This window comes from Pelophylax lessonae (assembly GCF_965119305.1).
Source record: "Pelophylax lessonae genome assembly, chromosome: 1".
Lineage (NCBI taxonomy): Eukaryota > Metazoa > Chordata > Amphibia > Anura > Ranidae > Pelophylax > Pelophylax lessonae.
Window position 1 is genome coordinate 29,762,021 of NC_138768.1, and position 24,756 is coordinate 29,786,776.

At 43.1% G+C, this 24,756-nt stretch overlaps 1 protein-coding gene across 1 annotated transcript in view; it reads right to left on the reverse strand.

Moving 5' to 3' along the window:
• Positions 1-3,599: 3,599 nt before the first annotated feature.
• Positions 3,600-24,756, reverse strand: part of LOC309567089 (vomeronasal type-2 receptor 26-like) — a gene marked incomplete at both ends in the record, with an annotated part of 43,842 nt that continues 22,685 nt past the window's right edge. The window contains one exon of the mRNA XM_082272414.1: positions 3,600-4,424. Coding sequence (XP_082128540.1) covers positions 3,600-4,424 — 825 coding nt within the window. The remainder of the gene's footprint in view (positions 4,425-24,756) is intronic.

Genomic DNA, 24,756 nt, shown 5'->3' on the forward strand with positions numbered 1-24,756 from the left:
AAGCATCGTGACTCCTCTTAGGCAACAAATCGCTGAGCTGCAAGAATTTGGTGTTACCTGCCAAGAAAAAGTTACTAAACTAGAAAGTCTATTGGAAAGACAACAGGAGGAGATTCATGCTCTGCAGAGACTACTACTGGACCGAGGTGATACTATCACACATATGCCTCAGCCTTTACCATCCAAGTTTAATGGAGACCACCATCATTACAGAGGTTTCCTAAATCTGTGTTGTTTATATTTCCAAACACACCCTGCTGCATTTCCTTCTGAGAAGAGGAAGGTAACCTTGATTCTCAAACTTCTGGTCTGTTCACAGACTCCATGGACCATCTGACATTTATCAAAATGAATCAGTCGTGGAATATCAGCAGCTATGAAGCCCCTGTTTAAGTGTTTTTGGGATGGGGAATCTCCACAAGACTTCTAGGCTGCCTAGTGTTGTGGGTGCTGATTTTATCTGGAAGAATTTGTTTTTGTGTAGGTTTTATTGGGCACAAATTAATACCCAAAGACCAATTTTTCTGCACCTGTTACTGACACCAGAATTTATTTAAAAAATCTCTAATCTTGTTCCCAATGCACTACATTGTGGCCTCATCATACAGAATGGCTCCCCAAGCCGTTGTTTACAAAATAAAGAAAGCTTGCATGGGAAATTTTATTTTTTTGGCATTATAAAAGCAATTCTTGTTGCAGCAGTTTCTTTACACATTAAAGATGTGCCACTTTACAGGTAGACTAAGAGGACCCCCCAGGCACTATATTGAAAGGAAGTTTTCATTTTTACTATTATTTCCTATTTTGATGTTTTCACTTTAAGCATCAGTAAATCACTGCTCATTTAAAAATGACGTTTTTACTAACTTTTTTTTCATTGATGGATGTCCCCCAGGGCAGTACCTGGACCCCCACAACTATGGTATGCACAATTACTTGCATATAAGCCTTCAAAATGGGCACTTTTGATTTTTACAGTTCGAGTCCCATAGACTTCAATGGGGTTCGTTATTTGGTTCCGAACTTTTGCGATGTTCGAAAGTTATGGTGCGAACAGGAACAGGGGGTCGTTCGGCCCATCCCTAAATAACACAATCATAAGTTTATCCCCTCATGTCAGAATGCTAGGTGTAATCCTGGACTCTGCCCTCTCCTTTTAACTTCATAGCTAATTACTGTCCAATCCTTGCTTCCTTAACCTCCGTACATCTTTAAGATATACCCCTTTTTACCAATGTCATCACCAAGCTACTAATTCAGTCTGTTGCTATACTTCCCTTTAACTATAACAACAATGACCTCCTCATTGGCCTACCTCTACACAGGTTGTCACATCTATAGTGCTGATGCTAGACTCCTCCACCTTACCAACAGCTCATTAACCACCAATCCTCTTTGCCAATTACTCCACTGGTTTACACTTATCTATCTAATAAAAAATCAATCTACTAACAACTCCACTGGCTTACACTCATCCATTGAATAATAATCCATCTACTAACAGCAAGAGCCCTGCCCTGAGGAGCTACATCACCAACAGTGGCGGCTGGTGCTCAAATTTTTTGGGTGGGGAGCAAACATAAAAATGTAATAGGCATTGCTTTGCGGCAAAAAACGTGGTAAACAATTGCGTGACTTTGAGGTCACACAAGTGTGAAAGAGGCCTTCAGTAATCAAGATACAAAAATATGTAGCAGAAAACAAATTGGCCTAAAAATGTTAAAAAAAATTTGGGTAACAAAACAAAAAAAGTAGAACTCCTTCTAAATCAGACTTCCTCTTTTACTTTTTGGAGGCATTTAAAGCGAATGTAAAAGGTAAAATCACATACATTTGAAATGCATCCAAATAATAGGACCAAAATTGTTTGATTAAAATCTGTGAGTGGAGGTAAGGCCTCCTTTTCTTCTTCATAACAGGGGGAGGTGTTTTGTAGTTTATGGGGATAACAGGGAACAATGCTAACTGATAACAGTCCAGAAAGCTCATAAAGTTTTCAGCTCACAAGATTCCTGGTTGCATAAACAGGTCATTTTATTTTGTTGGGCAAAAAAATAAATAAATACTTTTAATTGTATTTTTAGAGGAGCAAATAAGAGAAATGTATTGTTAGTGTTTAAATACACTTTAACCACTTTAGCCCCGGAAGAATTTGCCCCCTTTCTGACCAGGCCCTATTTTGCGATTCGGCACTGTGCTACTTTAACGGACAATTGCGCGGTTGTGCGACGCTGTACCCAAATGAAATTGATGTCCTTTTTTTCCACAAATAGAGCTTTCTTTTGGTGCCATTTGATCACCTGTGAAATTTTTTTACTTTTTTCGATATAAACAAAAAAAGAGCGACAATTTAAAAAAAATATATATTTTTCACTTTCTGCTATATGAAATACCCCCCAAAAAATGTAACTATCACAATATGGCATACAGTATATCTTATACAGAGCATTAATGTCCAGTTAGACCCAATTCACACATATGCGATGCCAGACATTGCATGTGATTTGCAGCGCACTGTTCGGCAAATCACATGCAATGTCTGTGCAATGCGAATTTAACCATACAGATTGTATGGCTGAATTTGCATCGCATTTAAAAAACAGTGGAACAGGACTCTTTTTTTGGTCCGCACCAGAATTGGATCGCATGGGTGTTAACACCTATGCAATCCGATTCATGTCCGGATTGACAGTTTGCATTGCGATATGCAAACTGATCTGGGGGTGTCGTTAACTTCGTATTGACACCCCCACGATTCACATATGGCAGTGTGAACTGCCTGTGAGTGGAGTGCGATGCGGGAACCCGCAGTGGATTTGCAGGGTTTCCGCATCGCATATGTGTGAACTGTCACTTACGTGAAGAAATTACTATGTGAACACCTTTGCTGTGACTCAGAGTTGCAACCAGGAATGATCAAAATAGATGGCATATTAGTACATTCTGTCACATAGAACACAAAGATAAGGAAATCGCAGCAATGTGCAAGCAATAAATACATGCTCTGTTAGGGTCCTTTCACACGGGCGACCCGATCAGATCCGCCTGTCAGTTTTTCAGGGTGACCTGATCGGATCCTCCATGCCCCTACGCCCCCTATTGACCAGCCACCACTGATCACCAACCTCAGCTTGAAATGTCATTCAAGCCATCCTCTCTGCTCTCGCAGGACTTACTGTTTTCTAGATCCCTCAACACTTTCTCCTATACTCACCTTCAGAGCCTCTCTCATCCTTTGGAACTAGTTAATGTCTGGCTATCTCCTGCTCTGTCTGCCTTCAAGGAATCCCTGAAAACACATTTGTTCAGGGAAAGCTATCCCACCACAACCTAAAAACTATACTTTTATTTTCTCCATTCGATCATCTAACACAGGCATTACCTTTTGTATCACTTGCAGATCCCTTTTAGATTGTGAGCTCCCCTGAGCAGGGCCCTCCTAACCCTCTTGCATTGAATTATATTGTAACTTTACCATTTCTCTTTTTTTAAAGCACTGTGCAAAGAGTTGGTGCTATTTAAATCCTGCATTAAAATAAAGGCCAAAATGTTTAGTCTAAGTACTTTTAAAAAAACCTTCTAACATTTCTATACAAAAATTAGTCTAAAAAAGAATAGACTGTTGCACTATACTGTTTTACCTTCTTAAATCTGTTAATATTAAAACTGTGATTAAACTTGTTGAAAAAATGTATAACTTCAGCCATAGCTTCTACTGCAATATACACTCGTACAGATTCTCCGCGAAGCAGGCTTATGTCAATTGTTTTGAGTAAGAACCCTAATAAACCTTGATTCAAAATAGTAACATTTTGTAAATGAATATTTTTCATATTTTGAGTTGATGTTATATTGTAAAATGTAATAAACAGATTATCCAGCAACAGTCCAATTTGTGAATGTCTTGATATTAGATTGTCATCAAACAGACTTTCGTCTATAAGAATTTGCGGATCAAAAAAATCCAAAGACAAAGTTGTTATAAAACTTGTGAAAAGAGTTATTATCTTGATTTCCCCTGTTGCCCAGCCTGGGGGAAGGATAAGCATATTGTTTCCATGAATCTGAAAGTATTCAAAAAGGTAACTCTGAGCATTTCTTGTGAAGGAACCACAAAATATTAAAACTTTACAACGTGCTTTACTAAGTGTGTCTTTCCACTGATCCATTGTAACATAATTCATAGTCATTCTTTTTTCAAAAGCCACACAAATCTCCTGGGAAGCCAAATGTCTCTTAAGAATTTTTGCCTCATTCTCTCCGGTTTCATTGTCTGATAAAAGTATTCCAACCCAATTCCAGCCAAAATATTTCACTAGTTTGGCAATTGCTAAATAATGGATATAATCATTCTGAACGGTCCTGAAAACATGTGGGTAAAGGTGTCTGTCACCTAATGAGTAATCGGTGGCTCCATAGCTGATCTGAAAAGAGGAGGATTACCTACTAACTATAATGTGACTACATTTTCAGATTACATTCATATCCAGCTGCCACTGAAATTATCATTGGAGACTGCACTGTACAAATATTTAAAAACACAACTGATTTTCCAGATTAAATCATTGAAATACAATCCAGGTGCATTCAATTCAAGATGTTCAGTCTTACATTTTTTCCTATATAGGGTGCAGCCAGAGCCTGAGTAGAAAAGCATGCCCCTGCTATCATGCTGTAGAGAAGGATCCATGGTCTCTGCATTGAAGATCTAAAGCTCTCCAAACAGCAAGAGTCAAAAGTATTATACACCAAGTTTGAACTTATCAGTGGGCATGTTGGACTTCTGCAAAGAGAGCACTACTTTCATAGTTACACAGTAACATAGTTAGTGAGGTTGAAAAAAGACATCAGTCCACCTAGTTCAACCAATTATGTGTGTATTTATGTGCATATGTTTGCTGTTAACCGTACATTATATACCCCTTTATGTTGTGGTCTTTAAGGTGTCCATCTAATAGTTTTTTGAAACTATCAAAGCTCCCTGCTGATACCGATACCACTGCTTGTGGAAGAGAATTCCACATCCTTGCTGCTCTGACAGTAAAGAACCCCTTTTGTAGTTTAAGGTTAAACCGTTTTTCCTCTAGTTTTAGTGAGTGGCCCTGTGTCAGATTGTATTCCCTTTCTCTTAAAAGTTTGTTCCTTATGCCATGGTCACCAGTACAGTATTTGTACATTGATATCATATTCCCTCTCAAGCGTCTCTTCTCCAGAGAGAATAAGTTAAATGCTTGTAGTCTTTCCTCATAGCTGATGTCCTCTATTCCACTAATTATTTTTGTTGCCCTTCTCTGGACTTTCTCCAGTTCCAGAACATCCTTTCTGAGGACCGGTGCCCAGAACTGGACAGCATACTCCAGATGTGAGTGGGCCAGAGTCTTGTAAAGTGGGAGAATTATCTCTTTATTTCTGGAGTGAATCCCCTTTTTTATACATGCCAGTATTCTGTCGGCTTTGCTTGCAGTGGCCTGGCATTGCGTGCCACTTCCAAGCCTGTTGTCCACTAGGATCCCCAGGTCCTTTTCCATCTTAGATTGACACAGAGATTCCCGCCCTAGCGAGTATCTTGCATTTGGGTTTCTGACGCCTAAGTGCATTACTTTACATTTTTCAACATTAAACCTCATCTGCCATGTAGTTGCCCACCCCATTATTTTGTTCAGGTCTGCTTGTAAGGTTTCCACATCCTGCATAGAAGATATTGGCATGCTTAGTTTAGTATCAATCGCAAATACCGAGATTGTGCTAGATATCCCCTCCTCTAGATCATTTATGAATAAACTAAACAGAATTGGTCCCAGCACAGATCCTTGGGGGACCTCACTTTCCACACCCGCCCAATCCGAGTGCTCCCTATTTATCACCACCCTCTGGACTCGCCCCTAGAGCTAGTTCTCTATCCAGGTACTCACCCTATGGTCAATACCTATGTACCTTAGTTTGTACAGTAAGCATTTGTGGGGAATGGTGTCAAAGGCCTTTGCAAAGTCCAGATACACCACATCCACAGGCTTTCCTTTATCTAGATGGCAACTCAATTCATCGTAGAAGGTTAATAGATTGGTCTGACAAGAATTATTTTTAATGAATCCATGCTGATTACTGCTAATAATACCGTTTTCATGACTAAAGTCTTGCATATAGTCCCTTACCATCCCCCCCCCCCAAAAAAAAATCTTGCAGACTACTGATGTTAGGCTGACAGGCCTATAATTACCCGGGATATATCTCAGCCCTTTTTAAAATATTGGTACCACGTTGGCTTTTTTCTAATCAGCTGGCACCATTCCTGTCTGTAGACTATCCATAAAGATCAAGAATAAAGGTCTGGCTATCACCTGGCTGAGTTATTTAAGAACCCTTGGGTGCAAGCCATCCGGTCCTGGTAATTTATTTATGTTAAGTTTCTCTAGTTTAGTTCTAAGTCTATCTTCTGTTAACCACGGGGGTACTTCCTGAGGTGTATTATTTAATTTAGCATTACAAGCTGGGTTAGTGTAGCCCCCCCAATTCTTTTGTGAAGACCGAAGAGAAGAAATGATTTAGCACTTCCGCCTTTTCTCTGTCCTCTGTGGCCAGATTCCCTTTGTCATCTTTTATGAGGCCAATGTGTTCTGGTCTCACTTTCTTACTATTTATAAACGTAAAACATTTATTGAGATTTGTTTTACTCTCTTCCGCTATATGTCTCTTGTGTTCTTTTTTAGCCACCTTGATTACACCTTTACATTTATTATTGCATTCTTTGTATTGTTGGAATGCTGCCAATAACCCCTCAGCCTTGTATTTTTTGAAGGCCTTTTCTTTATTAATAATATGCATTTTTATGTTGGAGTTTAGCCATCCTGGGTTTATTTTTGCTCTTTTAAATGTATTCCCATTTGGAATGCACTGGCCAATCCCTTTGTTTAGTATGCTCTTGAAGCACTCCCATTTTTCCTCCATGTTCTTTGTTCCCAGGGTTCTATCCCATTTTATATTGTCTAGCAAAGAGCGCAGTTTAGGGAAGTTTGCTTCTTTGAAATTCGGTGTCTTTATATTACCCTTGTGTTTTCTATTACTATAATTTATACTGAAACTAATTGACCTATGGTCACTGTTTCCTAAGTTGCCCCTTATTTCTATATCCGTTATCAGGTCTGTATTGTTGGTAATCAGTAGGTCTAGTATACTGCATTGTTTCTTATTATTGCGTTCACCATCTGACCCATGAAATTGTCCTGCAAAACATTTAGGAACTGCCAAGCCTTGGATGAATGCTTGGTTTCTTCTGCCCAGTCTATATCTGGATAATTAAAATCCCTCATTATAATGACATTTTCCATCCTTGCTGCCATTCCAAGCTGTGAAAGGAGGTCCGTCACCCCCTCCTCCCTCTGGTTTGGGGGCCTATAGCATACACCCAATATTACTTTCCCCAAAGTGCTTTCCCTTAGAAGTTTTACCCATAGGGATTCTACCTCCTCGTACAGAAAACAGTGATCCCTCTATGCAGCAGGCTGGCAGGGGACAGGCTTCCCTGGTAAATTATGCATAACCAAAAAAACTATGCAATTCAGGAGACCTGACATTAACCTGACTTTACTTGTGATCTGCTTGCTCTGGAACACTGATTCTGGCTAGCCAGGAAAGACCGTTTACCAGCATTTTCAGACAGAGGTCAGCAAAGGATAGTGCACATTTTTTCTCTCAGTACATGTGCATAAAGGAGTACTATATATATTTATACTTTTAAAAACTAACAGCATACCAAAAATGAATCAGAGAGCCCTGTAAACAGGACAACCACTCTAATACAACTTTAACCACTTAAGGACCGGAAGGATTTACCCCCTTAATGACCAGGCCATTTTTTGCAATTCGGCACTGCGTTACTTTGACAATTGCGCCGTCATGCAACGCTGTACCCAAATACAATTGATGTCCTCCCCCCCCCCATAAATAGAGCTTTCTTTTGGTGGTGTTTGATCACCTGTGCGTTTTTTGTTTTTTTGCGCTATAGACAAAATAGAAGCAACAATTCTGGAAAAAAAAAACTATGTTTTTTACTTTCTGCTCTAAAACATTCCCAATAGAAAAATCACATTTTTTTTTCATCAATTTAGGCCAATATGTATTCTGCTACATATTTTTGGCAAACAATAAAAATCCCAATAAGTGTATTTTGATTGGTTTGCACAAAATGTATCGCGTCTACAAACTAGGGGAAAGATTCTCCATCCACAAGGAGTCCTGTGAAGTCCCGTCCTAGAACCGGTTCAAACAAAAAAGGAACCTGGACTCTGGAAATGGAGGTGAGTGGGGCCTTGTCACAACAGTCCACCAACAGGGAACCTCCTGATCCCATAGCAGGGTTCCCTACCACCGGACAACCTGTATCAGATATTAATATATATAATATATAAAAATCGGCGCTAATTCAAATGGAAATCTTTATCCGAAAAAAACTGTGTAAAAATTGGAGAAGACATTAATAGTGTTCCAAAAAAAAATTCCGTGCAGGTGGACAATTGTGTGCAATAAAATAGAAAAATATCTTCAACAATAAAATCTAATTTACATTTACACGTTTTCACTATCCCCTTATTTGCACTAATTGTTTGGATCTATTTATTCTACACTTCTAACCAGCACATAGGACACATAATAATTTGGTTTATTCACCACAACCTTCACCCATTTATCCATCTGTACCATTCACTTGTATTAGGATAATCAGGTATTATTCTGCTTAATATCATCTTCTCTTATTAGATTTTATTGTTGAAGATATTTTTCTATTTTATTGCACACAATTGTCCACCTGCACGGAATTTTTTTAGGAACACTATTTATGTCTTCTCCAATTTTTACACAGTTTTTTCGGATAAAGATTTTCATTTGAATTAAGCGCCAATTTTTATATATTATATATATTGATATTCACAGTGGGGACACTGAATAGAATTGGCTGCTTGTTCTGATTGCGGATTTGCACATTGTTTTAGGTTATATATTTTTACTGTGTTTTTATCTACACTCCACCTGCATTTTTTGGGGTCAGATTTTCTTCCGGGTAGCGCATTGGTCTTCGTCATTTTTACTGTATCAGATATTGTACTTAAGGACATGCTGATGTCCCTCAGGGAGTCCCTACAGCATGATATGCTTGCCACAGTCACACAGTGTCGCAAGGAAGTGCACGCACTAGGAGGCAGGGTAGATCAGATGGAACAGGCCATGGGCGAGTATTCCAGCTCATATAACACACTAGTGGATGTGCTTGGTATACAAAATGAAGAGATTCTGTGGATAAAAGATAAGCTGGCAGATTTAGAGGACCGATCACGCAGGAACAACCTGAAGCTTCGGGGTATCCCAGAGACAGTCACTCCACCCCAACTTCCACAGTATGCTAAAGATATGTTTCTTGCAATATTACCTACCTTATCTGACCTGGAGCTTACTGTGGATAGGATCCACAGGGTCCCCAAGCCGTCTTTCTTAGTGGAAGATTTACCCAGGGATGTCTTACTGTGGTTACATTACTATAAAACAAAAGAAGCCATATTGGAGTGCTTCCGCAAACCAGACCAACGTCCTCCAGCTTATGCATCAGTTCAAATTCTACCTAATTTATCCTTCAACGCCAGAGAAATCTGGCCACCATCACGAAGGCCTTGCGTAATCATCAGATACCACACAAGTGGAAATATCCTGCAATGCTATCTATCTCACATAACGGTACTAACATGCTAATATCTAACCTGGAGGAAGGGATCTCCTTGCTGCGTAAGTGGGACATCATTCCTGAGCAATCTCCGCAACCCGCTCACCACCACCCACAGCATCTCCTTCAGCAAGATTGGCAGGTGGTATCCAGAAAGCGCTCCTCGCACAAGAAGAAATCTGCAGCTGGCTCTTAAAGTAATACACCTACTTCCTCATCTCACCTCGGCAGGTCCCTAGTAGATACACCACAATACCCTAAGACCATAAGGACATTCCTAATGTACCCAGAACCGGTTCTCTATTTTATTTCTCTTTTGTTTTCTTTGATTGTTGTTTGTATTTCAGGTTTCATCACAATGCTACAAGCAGTCTGCCACTGACCTTGACATGTTCACCAGATCCTGTGCCTCAACAGTTTGTATGAACGTTGTCTTTGGGGACACTGAATCTCTGAGCCTACCAGTTCTACCTCCACCATGGTTTCGTAAGTTGCTAATTTTTTTGCACATTCCTGCCGTAGTCTCATGCTATGACCATTACATAGCTTTCACTTAATGCCAAGGGGTTAAATCACCCTGTGAAAATACACTCAATGTGGAAGGAAGCCCTCAAACACAATGTAGACATTTTATGCATGCAAGAAATGCACTTTGAGACTTCCAAGCTTCCCAAATGCTCACATCCTCAATTTCCCCATGTATTCCGCTCATGCTCTGACAGGAAAGCAAATTGGGTACTTATAGCCGTGAGGAATACTATAAAATGTCAACTTCAGGAATCCCTTATTGACAGTAATGGCTGCTACATCATACTGATGTGTAATATTAACTCAAGGCCCTACACCTTAGCGGTACTATATGCCCTGAATACACATCAACCCCTTCTTGAATAAACTGTTCAAAAAGGTAGGACAGATTAAGTACGGTCATGTTCTCATTTGCGGGGACTTCAATCTAGTGGCGGATCCAACTCTGGACTCCTCTAAAGGAAGCACCAGGGGGGGCCCTTGCTTGAATAGGATAATTGTTAAGGAGGACCTATATGATGTGTGGAGGTGTCAGCACTCCAATGAAAGAGACTACACTTATTTCTCTCCTAGACACCGTTCATACTCTCGCATAGACTTGTTCCTTTCGGACAAATGGTTGCTACAAAGGATCTCGAAATCCCATATTTTTGACACAACATGGTAGGAACATGCGGCCATTTCAGTCGCAATAGAGCAACTAAGCTTACAGTATATGTGACCGACTTACTGAATTTTTTAAAATTAATACTCCCTCAGTTCCTGATGCTTTTACGCTATGGAATGCCTTTTGTTAGAGGGGTTCTTATCCAGCAAGGGGCCAGACTGAAGAGACACTATGATGCACGCCTTGACTCTCTCTTAGGTGAAATACATGACACGGAATGCAAGAACAAGGATGGGCCATCCTCAGTGCTATCGGATTCTCTGCTAAAACTCAGGGAGGACCTCCGACTCCTTCTGATGCAGAGGTACGATATCCACCTTAGACGGCTAAAATTGCATTCATATGCCAATGTGAATTGTGCTGGTAAATACCTGGCAAACAGGTTGAAATCAGCTAGATCCAAAACCAAAATTGCGTATCTTGTACACCCCACTTCCAACCAGAAGCTATTTAACCCCCAAGATATTGCAAACCAATTTGCCAACTATTACGGGGCCTTATACAATCTGAAGGATGATGCGCAAACCACCCAGCCCACTGAGGATCCGATTCTCACCTTTCTCGAGCACATCAATCTTCCAACACTGTCAGAATCCCAGTTGGACAGGTGGACAAAATCATAGCATTTTTTCCGAATGGCAAGTCACCAGGACCTGACGGGTTGCCGAATGAGTACTCTAAGGTATTCTCTAAATCTCTGCTTCCTCAACTATCCCTCATATTCAACTGAGCAGCTGCCACCTCTACCTTTCCAAAGAAATGCGCACAGCATACGTGGTCACACTCCCCAACCGGGCAAAGAACCAAATACACCGGCCAATTTCAGGCATATATCCCTCCTTAATTCAGACATAAAGATATATACAAAGCTTTTGGCATCCAGACTATCCACCATCATCCCCTTCCTCATAGAAAATGACCAAATGGGATTTGTGAAAGGCAGGCAGCCCTCGGATGTGACGTGACGGATCTTGAACATTATACACCATGCGGAGATGAGTCGAACACCTTCTCTGCTGTTGTCTATCAACGCAGAGAAGGCGTTTGATAGTGTGAAATGGCACTACATGTCTGAGGTTTTGGACCGATTTGGGTTCCGAGGTGGTATTAAATCTGCGATCATGGCTCTGTATTCATGCCCGTCTGCCCAGGTCTCCTCTCCAAACCCTGCCAAATATCAAATGGTACCCGCCAGGGCTGTCCATTAACACCCACTATTTTCAGTCTTATAAATGAACCACTTGCGAAAACGATCCGCCGACACCCCCTTGTTACGGGTTTTCAGTTCCGAGTTGAACCCCATGTCATCAATCTCTTTGCTGACGATGTGATCCTCCTCCTAACAAACCCGGAACAATCTTTGCCCCAGGTGCTACATATCCTGAACACCTTTAGCATAATTTCATACTATAAAGTTAATTATTCAAAATCCCTTATCCTGGATTTGGGAGTAACAACTAAAACCAAGACTAAATTATAAGAAGCCTTACCCTTCTCCTGTTTGAAAGATGGTATCCCTTACCTAGACATCACTCTCACATCAACCTGTAGGTCCCTGGCAAGCGCAAACTATGATCCCCTAATCCAAAACATACAAACTCAATTACATAATTTAGCCAAAACGGAGCTCTCATGGGGGGGTAGACTAGCAGCTAGGGATGGCTGCGGTTCGCCCGGCGGTCGGTTTGCAGCAAATTTTGCTTGTTCGCTACCCGCCAAATTTTCGGACACATGTCGTCGTTCGTGGCGGCCATATTTGTTTACATTGGGGAGAACTTTGACCCGTAACACAGCCGTCAGGTGGAACAGGACAGCCAATTGAAACATTCCAGCACATGGACAGTCTCCCTACGCTATAAATAGATTTGATCTGGCGGCCATTTCACATTCCGCTTTCTGCCAGGGGAGAGGTCTGCTGTGCTCATCAGGGAGAGTTTGCTAGACACATATAGCGCTGTGAAGATCCACAAAAGTCTTTTCAGGGCTGGTATTTTTCGGTATAGGTCTAGTATCTTTTGAGCTTAGGGAGAGGTATCCAGTGGTTGCTTTATGGGCAGTTAGAGATCAGCTGCAGTCACACACAAATCGCTCTGTCAATGTCCACAAAAGTCCTTTTGAGGGCTGGTATTTCAGTATAGGTCTAGTATCTTTTGAGCTTAGGGAGAGGTATCCTGTGGTTGCTTAAGGGGCAGTTAGAGATCGGCTGCAGTCACACAGAAATCGCTCTGTCAATGTCCACAAAAGTCATTTAAAGTGCTCCAATGTCGTTTTAGGGTCTATTACAGTCTCTTTACTATAGGGAGAGGTATCCAGTGGTTGCTTTAGGGGCAATTAGAGATCGGCTGCAGTGACACAGAAATTGCTTTGTCAATGTCCACAAAAGTCATTTAAAATGCTCCAATGTCGTTTTAGGGTCTATTACAGTCTCTTTACTATAGGGAGAGGTATCCAGTGGTTGCTTTAGGGGCAGTTAGAGATCGGCTGCAGTCACACACAAATCGCTCTGTCAATGTCCACAAAAGTCATTTAAAATGCTCCAATGTTGTTATAGGGTCTATTACAGTCTCTTTACTATAGGGCCAGGTATCCCGTGGTTGCTTTAGGGGCAGTTAGAGATCGCTGCAGTCACACTCAAATTGCTCTGTTAATGTCCACAAAAGTCATGTAAAGGGCTGAAAATTTTTTGGTATTGCTGTGCAGTGCACTTAAAAGGGGGGGGGGGGGTAATCCACAGTATAATATACTTTGTAGAAAGCATATTATAGTGGATTAGTACCATTATTGTGCACTGTGCAGCATTGTGCATTGTGACAGGTGTGGTGGTGAGACTGAGAGTTTCTGAAGCAACACTACACACAGTGACAAAAGCACTTATAATGTATTATAACTGGTGTGATAGACCAATTCCCCCCCCAATGCCACATATTGAAGTGGGGTGTTATCTGAGTAAACTTTTGTGTCATGCAACAATATTGCCTAGTTTGCTGAGTGAAGTCTGGTACACACAGCGCCAAAATCACTGGCCAATTTTTTGAACTGCTACACCAATGCCCCCCCCCCCCAATTTCCACATATTGAAGTGGGGTGTTATGTTATTTAACAGTATAATTTTCAAAGAGTGTATTTTACTCCTGCAAAAATTTGGCCTCTTGCTGTGTAAACAGTGCTACACACAGTGACAACAGTTACTGGCCAATTATTTGTAAAATTGGTGTAATAAACCTGTGGCCCCCCAATACCACATATTGAAGTGGGGTGTTATCTGAGTAAACGTTTTCAAGTGTATTTGTGTCATGCAAAAATATTGCCTAGTTTGCTGAGTGAAGTCTGGTACACACAGCGCCTAACTCACTGGTCAATTTTTTGAACTGGTGTGCTACACCAATGCTCCCCCCCAAGGCCACATATTGAAGTGGGGTGTTATCTGAGCAAACTTTTTCAAGTGTATTTGTGTCATGCAACAATATTGCCTAGTTTGCTGAGTGAAGACTGGTGCACACCGCGCCAAACTCACTGGCCAATTTTTTGAACTGGCATGCTACACCAATGCCCCCCCCCCCACCCAATGCCACATATTGAAGTGGGGTGTTATCTGAGTAAACTTTTTCAAGTGTATTTGTGTCATGCAAAAATATTGCCTAGTTTGCTGAGTGAAGTCTGGTACACACAGCGCCTAACTCACTGGCCAATTTTTTTTAACTGGTGTGCTACACCAATGCTCCCCCCCAATGCCACATATTGAAGTGGGGTGTTATCTGAGTAAACATTTCAAGTGTATTTGTGTCATGCAACAATATTGCCTAGTTTGCTGAGTGAAGTCTGGTGCACACAGCGCCAAACTCGCTGACCAATTTTTGGAACTGGTGTGCTACACCAATGCCCCCCCCCCCAAATGCCACATATTGAAGTGGGGTGTTATTTAACAGTATAATTTTCTAAGAGTGTATTTTAGTCCTGCAAAAATTTGGCCTCTTTCTGTGTAAACAGTGCTACACACAGTGACAACAGTTACTGGCCAATTATTTGTAGAACTGGTGTAATAAACCTGTGGCCCCCCAATACCACATATTGAAGTGGGTGTTATCTGAGTAAACTTTTTCAAGTGTATTTGTGTCATGCAACAGTATTGCCTAGTTTGCTGAGTGAAGTTTGGTACACAAAGCACCTAACTCACTGGCCATTTTTTTGAATTGGTGTGCTACACCAATGCTCCCCCCAATGCCACATATTGAAATGGGGTGTTATCTGAGTAAACTTTTTCAAGTGTACAGTATTTGTGTCATGCAACAATATTGCCTAGTTTGCTGAGTGAAGTCTGGTACAGACAGCGCCAAACTCACTGGCCAATTTTTTTAACTGGTGTGCTACACCAATGCTCCCCCCCAATGCCACATACTGAAGTGGGGTGTTATTTAACAGTATAATTTTCTAAAAGTGTATTTTAGTCCTGCAAAAATTTGGCCTCTCGCTGTGTAAACAGTGCTACACACAGTGACAACAGTTACTGGCTAATTATTTGGCGGACTGACGGACCGGCAGATAGGGAGGAGAGGCAGGCAGAACTTGCATTGCACAAGAGGTACAAGGCAGACTGCAAATGTATCAGGAGCGAGCCATCAACCATGTACAGTCACATCTGGTGCTCCCAGGATGCCGTCACATGGCTCCGCAGTGTGGGCTTTTTTTAATGTGTCCGTTGCTGACACCAGTGTTGCCATCTGCACCCTTTGCAGTCAACGCATAAGTCGCGGTAAGCCCAACACTCACCTAGGGACAACCACCTTAAGAAGGCACCTGAAATCCCATCACCAAGCCCAGTGGGAGTAAAACTGTCAGAACCCACAAAGCCACACTCTATGCTCTCACCGTCCAGCCTCTTCTCCTTCTCCTCCCCCTTCTCCTTCTCCTGTCTCCTCACAGTTGTCCAACACTCCACCTTCCATGATGCAGTCGTCACGTTGTTCTGGAATAAGGCAGGCTTCTGTGGCTCAAATGTTGGAGCGTTAAAAAAGGTGTCCGACAGGTGTCCGACTACATAGGGTTAACGGCCGATGTGGACGCTCTGAGGAGTGATGAACCCCTGGACTACTGGGTGGGCAGGCTTGACCTCTGTCCAGAGCTTGCACAATTTGCAATGGAACTGTTGGCTTGCCCCCCGTCCAGTGTCCTGTCGGAAAGGATGTTCAGCGCAGCAGGGGGGGATCGTGACCGATAAGCACACTCGCCTAGCTCATGACAGTGTAGACTACCTCACATTTATAAAAATGAATGAGGCATGGATCTCTGAGGAATTCAACACATGTGACCAGTAGACCAGGTTTCATGGAAATTCATCCACCCACAACAATTCCTGGTCTTTGGCTTCGCTACATACAGCGGCATAAAAGGCATTTCATGTCCATTGAATGGCAAATTTTTGGGGCCTTTCAGGGCCAACAATTATTTTTTCTGTGAATGCCTAATGTATTTCCAGCCACCAAATACTAAGTTCTTTGCTGTCAGTTCAAACCATGTGAGCTAATTTTTGGAGCCTATACAGGCCGACACTTACGGTTCTGTGTACTGTGAATGCCTACCGTACCTCTAGCCATCAAAAACTACGTTTTTTGCTGTCAGTTCAAACCATGTGAGTTAATTTTTGGAGCCTATACAGGCCGACACTTACGGTTCTGTGTACTGTGAATGCCTACCGTACCTCTAGCCATCAAAAAATAAGTTCTTTGCTGTCAGTTCAACCCATGTGAGCTAATTTTTGGAGCTTATACAGGCCGCCACTTACTTCTGTATACTGTGAACGCCTATTGTACCTCTAGCCAACATATACTATGTTCTTTGCTGTCAGTTCAACCCATGTGAGCTAATTTTTGCAGCCTATACAGGCCGACACTTACTTCTGTATACTGTGTGAATGCCTAATGTACCTTCAGCCACAGAATACTACGTACTTAGCTGTCAGGTAAACCCATGTGGGCTAAGTTTTGGGGCCTATACTGGCCAACACTTACTTCTGTTACCTGTGAATGCCTAATGTACCATCAGCCACAGAATACTACATTCTTAGCTGTCAGGTAAACCCATGTGGGCTAATTTTTGGGGCCAATACTGGCCGACACTTACTTCTGTTACCTGTGAATGCCTAATGTACCATCAGCCACAGAATACTACATTCTTAGCTGTCAGGTAAATGCATGTGGGCTAATTTTTGGGGCCTGGAATGGCCGACACTTACTTCTTTATCCTGTGAATGCCTAATTTTTCAGACTGGAAATTAAAAACAATGGGTCTGTAAAGGTTCCGACAAATTGTGGAATGGATGCGGACCCATTTTACAGATGTGTGAATGGACCCTATATGTATTTGACAATGTATTTACCACCTGCTGTCAGTTCTGGCTGATTTATGAAAAAAAAAAATATTGTCTGCTGTAAAAAAAAAAAACAATTTAGGGCAACTTTTTCAATTGCAATACTTCTGTTATGACATTGTCCATGTGCTGGGACTATATGTGCACAGCTAGTATGTGTTTTGTGGCAGCAAATATGACCTAAAGTTCGCCTCCCATTAAAGACAATGGGGCCCGCCGCGAACCCGCGGTTTGCGGACTTTTGAGAGAATTTGCGGCTGGCGTTTGCAAACCGCCCCGGCCGATGTTCGTCCATCTCTACTAGCAGCGTACAAAATGTCCAATCTCCTGCAAATTCTATTTATTAAATCCCTGACGAAGTCTCTAACCCGGTCTATATGGCAGCACAAAAAACCTAGATGTCCCCATAAACACCTCATCTTGCAAAAATCAGTCGGTGCCATGGGATTAGTAGATCCCAATGACTACAGACTGGCAGCTATCCTCGACCAATTGCAACATTGGTTTCATACAGACAACCGACCACGCTGTACTGACATCAAATCTGTGGCAACTGATGCCCCGGGTTTGACGTCTCTCCTGTTCATTGACATGTGGGGACCCAGAGACCTCACATCTCTGTCCCCACCCATGACTGCCTCAATACTGGCATGGCACCATCTCCTTCATAACTCCTCTAATGAAACCCCTACCAAACTCCCACCTATCCCGATACAAGCCCTAGCAATCATGATTCCTTCCCTTTACACTAAACCCCTTCAACTGCATAACATACACTACATGCAGGACTTCTTCCATTCGGGTAAACCCCGCAGGTGGGCAGATATGAGAGATGGATTCTCTCTTCCACCAACACTACACTTTCTCTGCTACCGTATATCACAATTCCTCATTAAACATCCACTACCCCCGCTACAGGTCCCACCGGTAACGTGGAAATTCTTGACGAACCAAATCCCCACAAAAAGGGGTATATCACTTTTCAATAATGCGTTACAATACAAAACCACACCTGTAAAATCTTTACCTATTCAAAAATGGGAAAATAAACTTGACAAAACATATACCTTGGCAGACTGGCGATTTGCGATCCGCTCCTACTACCTTTTCTACCAATGCATGGACCATTGGGAAATGAATTGAAGTTGTGTTGCGCAGTCAGATAGCAGCACTCTGAGCGCTAAAACATGTAGTTAAGTGCCACATCCCAAATAAACTAGAAAAATGTTGGAGTGGATCAGGCAAGGACTTTAAAGGCACCAAAGTAATTTTTTAATAAAATAAACGATTTATTAGTAGTGTTGAGCGAACACGGACTGTATTATTTGGGTTCGTACCGGATAATTGGATTTTGTTACCCGGACACGGACCTGAAAACTTTACTGTATGTTCGGGTTTAAAATCCGTGTTCGGTCATTTTATTTCCTGTTTTGTATGTAATGACGCGCTTTTAATGGCGGGCTTTCAACAGCCAATCAACAAGCGTTTAACTGGTGTGCCTTAAGCCATCCCAGCCATGCCTAATAATGTATTAGTAGCTGTGATTGGCCATTTGAAGCATGTGACCCATGTCTTTATTAGTTCGAGAGCCACAGCACGCCGCGTCATTCTGCTGTAGTTTAGGAAGAGAGCACACATCATACATGCTAGCTGCTGATTAGGGACAGACAGTGAAAAATTGTGTCCGAAATGAATGCAGGGACAGGTCGGAGTGCAGGCAGGGAAAGTTATTTGAGCATTTTAGGGACAGGCTACAGAGATTAGGCAGGGACAGTCTACATCGATTTTGCTGTGTGGGGGTGGTGCAGTGAACGATCTTTTTGAGCATTTTAGGGACAGGCTGGAGAGATTAGGCAGTGACGGTCTACATCGATTTTGCTGTGTGGGGGGGTGGTGCAGTGAATGATCTTTTTGAGCATTTTAGGGACAGGCTGGAGAGATTAGGCAGGGACAGTCTACATCGATTTTGCTGTGTGGGGGGTGGTGCAGTGGACGATATTTTTGCCCTCACTTGAGCCCACTGAGGAGGAGGAGGAGGAAGAAAAAAATCAATTTTTATCAGTCAGTTGTGTGCAGCGTTCATCAGCTATATTTTACTACAAGTTAAAGTTTTCCCCCTTCATAACCTGCTTGCTGCTGACTCTGAGCTGACTGTGACATAAGACACTGCTGTGTTCACATGTGCTATTGAGTGATTTTCAATTTTATACACTTTTTTCTATTCCACTATTCAATATACACCCTTTTGGGTTAAAAAAAATTAAATTGTGGCATAGTCTGTACTAATCTATTTAAAAATTACAAACTTAAAGGGGAATTTTCTTTTTTTTTCCCTTCATAGCCTGCTGCAGAGCTGACTGTGACATAAAACATAAGACACTGCTGTGTTCACATGTGCTATTGAAAAATCACCAATTTTATATCATATTTTCTATTCCGCTATTCAATCTACACCCTTTGGGGTAAAAATAATTAAATTGCGGCATAGTCTGTATCGGTACGTGTGAGATACACCTTCCAAATTTTTGGGGCGCATCTTCCACCGCCGAGGATTGCAGGGTGCTTCATTTTGACTCCTGTTCCGAACTCCTCCTACTCCTCATCCTGCCTTAAGGGTACGAAAAATAGTAATCAGGGCCTAGTCTGGGTCTGTACGTGTGAAATACACCTTTTGATATCATATTTTCTATTCCGCTATTCAATCTACACCCTTTGGGGTAAAAAAAATTAAATTGCGGCATAGTCTTTATCGGTACGTGTCAGATACACCTTTCCAATTTTTTGGGCGCATCTTACACCGCCGAGGATTGCAGGGTGCTTCAGTTTGCCTCCTGCCTGTTCCGAACTCCTCCTACTCCTCATCCTGCCTTTAGGGTACAAAAAATTGTAATCGGGGGCCTAGTCTGGGTTTGTATGTGTCAGATACACCTTTGATATCATATTTTCTATTCCGCTATTCAATCTACACCCTTTGGGGTAAAAAGAATTAAATTGCGGCATAGTCTGTATCGGTACGTGTGAGATACACCTTTCCAATTTTTTGGGTGCATCTTCCACCGCCGAGGATTGCAGGGTGCTTCAGTTTGCCTCCTGCCTGTTCCGAACTCCTCCTACTCCTCATCCTGCCTTTAGGGTACAAAAAATTGTAATCGGGGCCTAGTCTGGGTTTGTACGTGTGAGATACACCTTTTTATATCATATTTCCTAGTCCGCTATTCAATCTACACCCTTTTGGGGTAAAAAAAATTGAATTGCGGCATAGTCTGTATCGGTACGTGTGAGATACACCTTTTAAATTAGTTTGGTGCATCTTCCACCGCCGAGGATTGCAGGGCGCTTCAGTTTGCCTCCTGTTCCGAACTCCTCCTACTCCTCTTCCTCATCCTCATCTTCCCTTTAGGGAACAAATAATTGTAATTGGGGTCTAGTCTGTGTTTGTACGTGTGAGATACATCGTTTTATAAAAAAATTTCTATTCCGCTATTCAATATACACCCTTTTGGGGTGAAAAAAAAATTAATTTTGGCATAGTCTGTATCGGTACGTGTGAGATACACCTTTTTATATACTTTTTTCTATTCCGCTATTCAATATACACCCTTTTGGGGTGAAAAAAATTAAATTGCGGCATAGTCTGTATCGGTACGTGTGAGATACACCTTTTAAATTTGTTTGGTGCATCTTCCACCGCCGAGGATTGCAGGGCACTTCAGTTTGCCTCCTGTTCCTAACTCCTCCTACTCCGCTTCCTCATCCTCTACCGCCTCCTCATCCGGTCAGCGTAACACCTTCACCACCAACTTCAGCACAGCCAGGGGTAAACGACAGCAGGCAGTTTTAAAACTTGCCTGTTTGGGTGAAAAATCCCACACTGCGCAGGAGTTGTGGAGGAGCATGGAGCAGCAGACCGATGAGTTGTTGGTGCCAGGGAGCCTCAAGCCCGGCATGGTGGTGTGCGATAATGGGCGAAATCTCATAGCAGCTCTGGCCCTAGCTGGTTTGACGCACATCCCTTCCCTGGCGCATGTGCTGAATTTGGTGGTGCAGAGGTTCCTTCAAAATTACCCCGATATGTCAGAGCTGCTGCAGAAAGTGCGGGCCGTCTGTGCGCACTTTCGGCGTTCTCACCCTGCTGCTGCTCGCCTGTCAGCGCTGCAGCGTAAATGTGCCCACAAGGTGGAACTCCACCTTGCACATGCTGGAAAGACTGTGCGAGCAGTAGCAGGCCATAGTGGAGTCTCAGCTGCAGCACGCACGCGTGAGTCGCTCTGCGGAACAGCACCACTTCACCACCAATAACTGGGCCTCCATGCGAGACCTGTGCTTTGTTGCGCTGTTTTGAGTACTCCACCAACATGGCCAGTGCGGATGACGCCGCTGTCAGCTTAACTATCCCACTTCTATGCCTCCTTGAAAAAACAATTCGGGCGATGATGGAAGAGGATGTGGCACAGGAGGAGGAGGAGGAAGAGGGATCATTTCCATGGCTTTTAGGGCAGTCATTAACAAGTGGCTCTGAGGGTGGGTTCCTGCACCCACAAACGCCAGGTACACAATTGTCCAGCAGGGGCACAGTTCTGGAGGATGAGGAGGATGAGGAGGAGGAGATGGAGGAGGAGATGGAACCATGTTCACAGCAGTGTGGCACCCAGGCCAGCTCATGGCCATCACTGGTGCGTGGCTGGGGGGGACACAGAAGACACAGACGATACACCTCCCACAGAGGACAGCCTTTTGTTGCCTCTGGGAAGCCTGGCACACATGAGCGATTACATGCTGCAGTGTCTCCACAACGACCGCCGAGTTGCCCACATTCTAACTTGTGCTGATTACTGTGTGGCCACACTGCTGGATCCCTGTTACAACGACAACGTACCATCCTTAATTCACTCACTGGAGCGTGTTCGCAAGATGCGCGAGTACAAGCGCACGCTGGTAGACGCGATGCTGCTGGCATTCCCACCTGACAGCGGGGCCACAGTGGAAGCACAAGGCCAAGGCAGAGGAGGAAGAGAAGGAGGTCGCCAATGCAACCAGAGTACCGCCAGCACCTCAGAAGGCAGGGTTAGCATGGCCGAAATGTGGAAAAGCTTTGTCAGCACGCCACAACAAACAGCAGCACCAGCAGCTCATATGGAACGTCTTAGCAGGAGGCAGCATTTCACTAACATGGTGGAGCAGTATGTGTGCACACGCCTACATGTAGTGAATGACGGGTCTGCCCCCTTCAACTTCTGGGTCTCCAAATTGGGCACATGGCCTGAGATTGCCCTTTACGCCTTGGAGGTGCTGGCGTGCCCTGCCGCCAGTGTATTATCTGAACGTGTATTTAGCACGGCTGGGGGCGTTATCACAGACAAGCGTAGCCGCCTGTCCAGAGACAATGTGGACAAGCTCACGTTCATTAAAATGAACCAGGCATGGATCCAACAGGACTTTTCCGTACCTTGTGCAGAATAGAGATGGATACCGACCTTACCCAGCCATTGTTATATTTTTGATCTTTCTCACTCTTTTGGGGTGTACCCTAATTTACAATGACTGAAAAAAAGCAGTGTTAGCTACCTCGTCCCCCTCCACCGCCGCTTCCACCTACACCGCCACATCCACCGCCACCTCAACCTCCCTCCTACTCCATATGGGCCTCGTCCTTCACAGATGAAGAAAATTGTTTTATTTTTCTTTTTTTTTTTGTTGTTTTAAGTTATTTCCCTATCTACATTTGTTTGCAGAGCACTTGCCATGCTCTTAACTACGTTTTGCTGCCATTTGCAGCACTCTAGCCCTTTCCATTGGTGTTTTAGAGCCATTTTAGTGCCTGAAAGTTCGGGTCCCCATTGACTTCAACTAGGACCCGGACTTTTTTTTCAAGTTCGGCCGAACCCGCCGAACACGTACATCCAGGTGTCCGCTCAACTCTATTTATTAGTGAATTGATTAAAAACATCAAACTTGGTACGTGGGCCCCAAAGATTAGGGCATCAAGCTGTTGTTGCAATATATACAGAGTAAACAAAAATATAATAATTGTATAGATAATTTCCAAGATACATCACATCAGAAGAATCTCGTGAGGGGTGACAGGAGAGGAAACTGCCGTCCGTCAGGATCAAATAATGTTGTATTCGAGAGGTGAAAGATAACTATTTATAATGCTCGACATGTTTTGCTATAATAGCTTCATCGGTAGCTAAGGCCCCTTTCACACAGGCGGACTGTTCAGATCCACCTGTCCGTTTTTTTGGCGGATCTGAATGGTCCCCCCATGCATTCCTATGGGGCATCGGATGTCAGCGGAGACATGTCCGCTGACATCCGTCTCGATCCGATCCGTCAAATCTGGACGGATGGAAACCCTATTTTCCATCCGTCCAGCGGATCGGATCGGATGGCATCGGATGAGAATGGACCGACGGTCCGTTCCCATCCGATTTCCCCCATAGAGATGCATGGGGAACTGACAGCTGTGTCTCCGCACACAGCACGGAGACTCAGCTGTCCTCCTGCTGCTCAGCGGGGGATCGGCTCGATCCCCCGCTGAGAAAAACGGACTCCGTCCAACGGACAGAGTGTGTGAAAGGAGCCTTATAAAAAAGGTATTCTGTATATTATTGTAGTTCTGTGGAACGGGTTAGTACCAGCAATATAGAACTAACGAGGAAGGTGTTGAGACCAAAAGCAGGATCAGAATGAGTAGCAGGTGCAGATATGCTATCTTAAGCCCCGTACACACGTACCGATTGTCGGCCGTAAATATTCGGCCGCCGACAGATCGGCCGATTGTAGGCTTGTTAGTATGATGCTTCCGACAGCCGACAGCGCATTTTCGGCCGAACAGAATCTGTCGTGCAGACTTTAAAATATTTGTTGGCCGTCACCAGAACGGCCGATTGTTCGCCAGTCAGTACAGATTTCGGCCGACAGCAAGACTGGGCATGCTCAGAGAAGAAAAAACACACGGAAAGTTAACCATCACATGACATCACTTCTGCAGTCGGCTGTTGTTGGCCGACAAAATTCGTGTGCAGTCTTTTGCAGTTTTCAACAGACACGACAGCCCTGGACAAAAGACGGCCGATCATTCGGCCGACGATCAGTACGTGTGTACGGGGCTTTAGTAAAGGATTGCATTAAAGACTAGATGCATATCCAGCAGTATCTTTAAACTGGCTAAAAATCTTGCATAACAGGTAAGTCAAAGGGGTAGGTAAAAGCCGCAGTAAAGATAAACCACAACTGAGTAAAGAAGGTGTGGGAATGCTGGAGTATAAGCTGGTTGATCCTGCGTGGAATGTGCACCTTCCCCGGATGGGGAACCACCACCATGATCCCCAGATCCCTCAAAAAGAGTACCTGTCACTGCCTATTACCGTACCTGAAATACTGTGTCACATAACATATTGTAACAATCGCTATTTTATTCTCTTGGGTCTCTGCGGAAATGTGTATAAATATATATATATATATATATATATATATATATATATA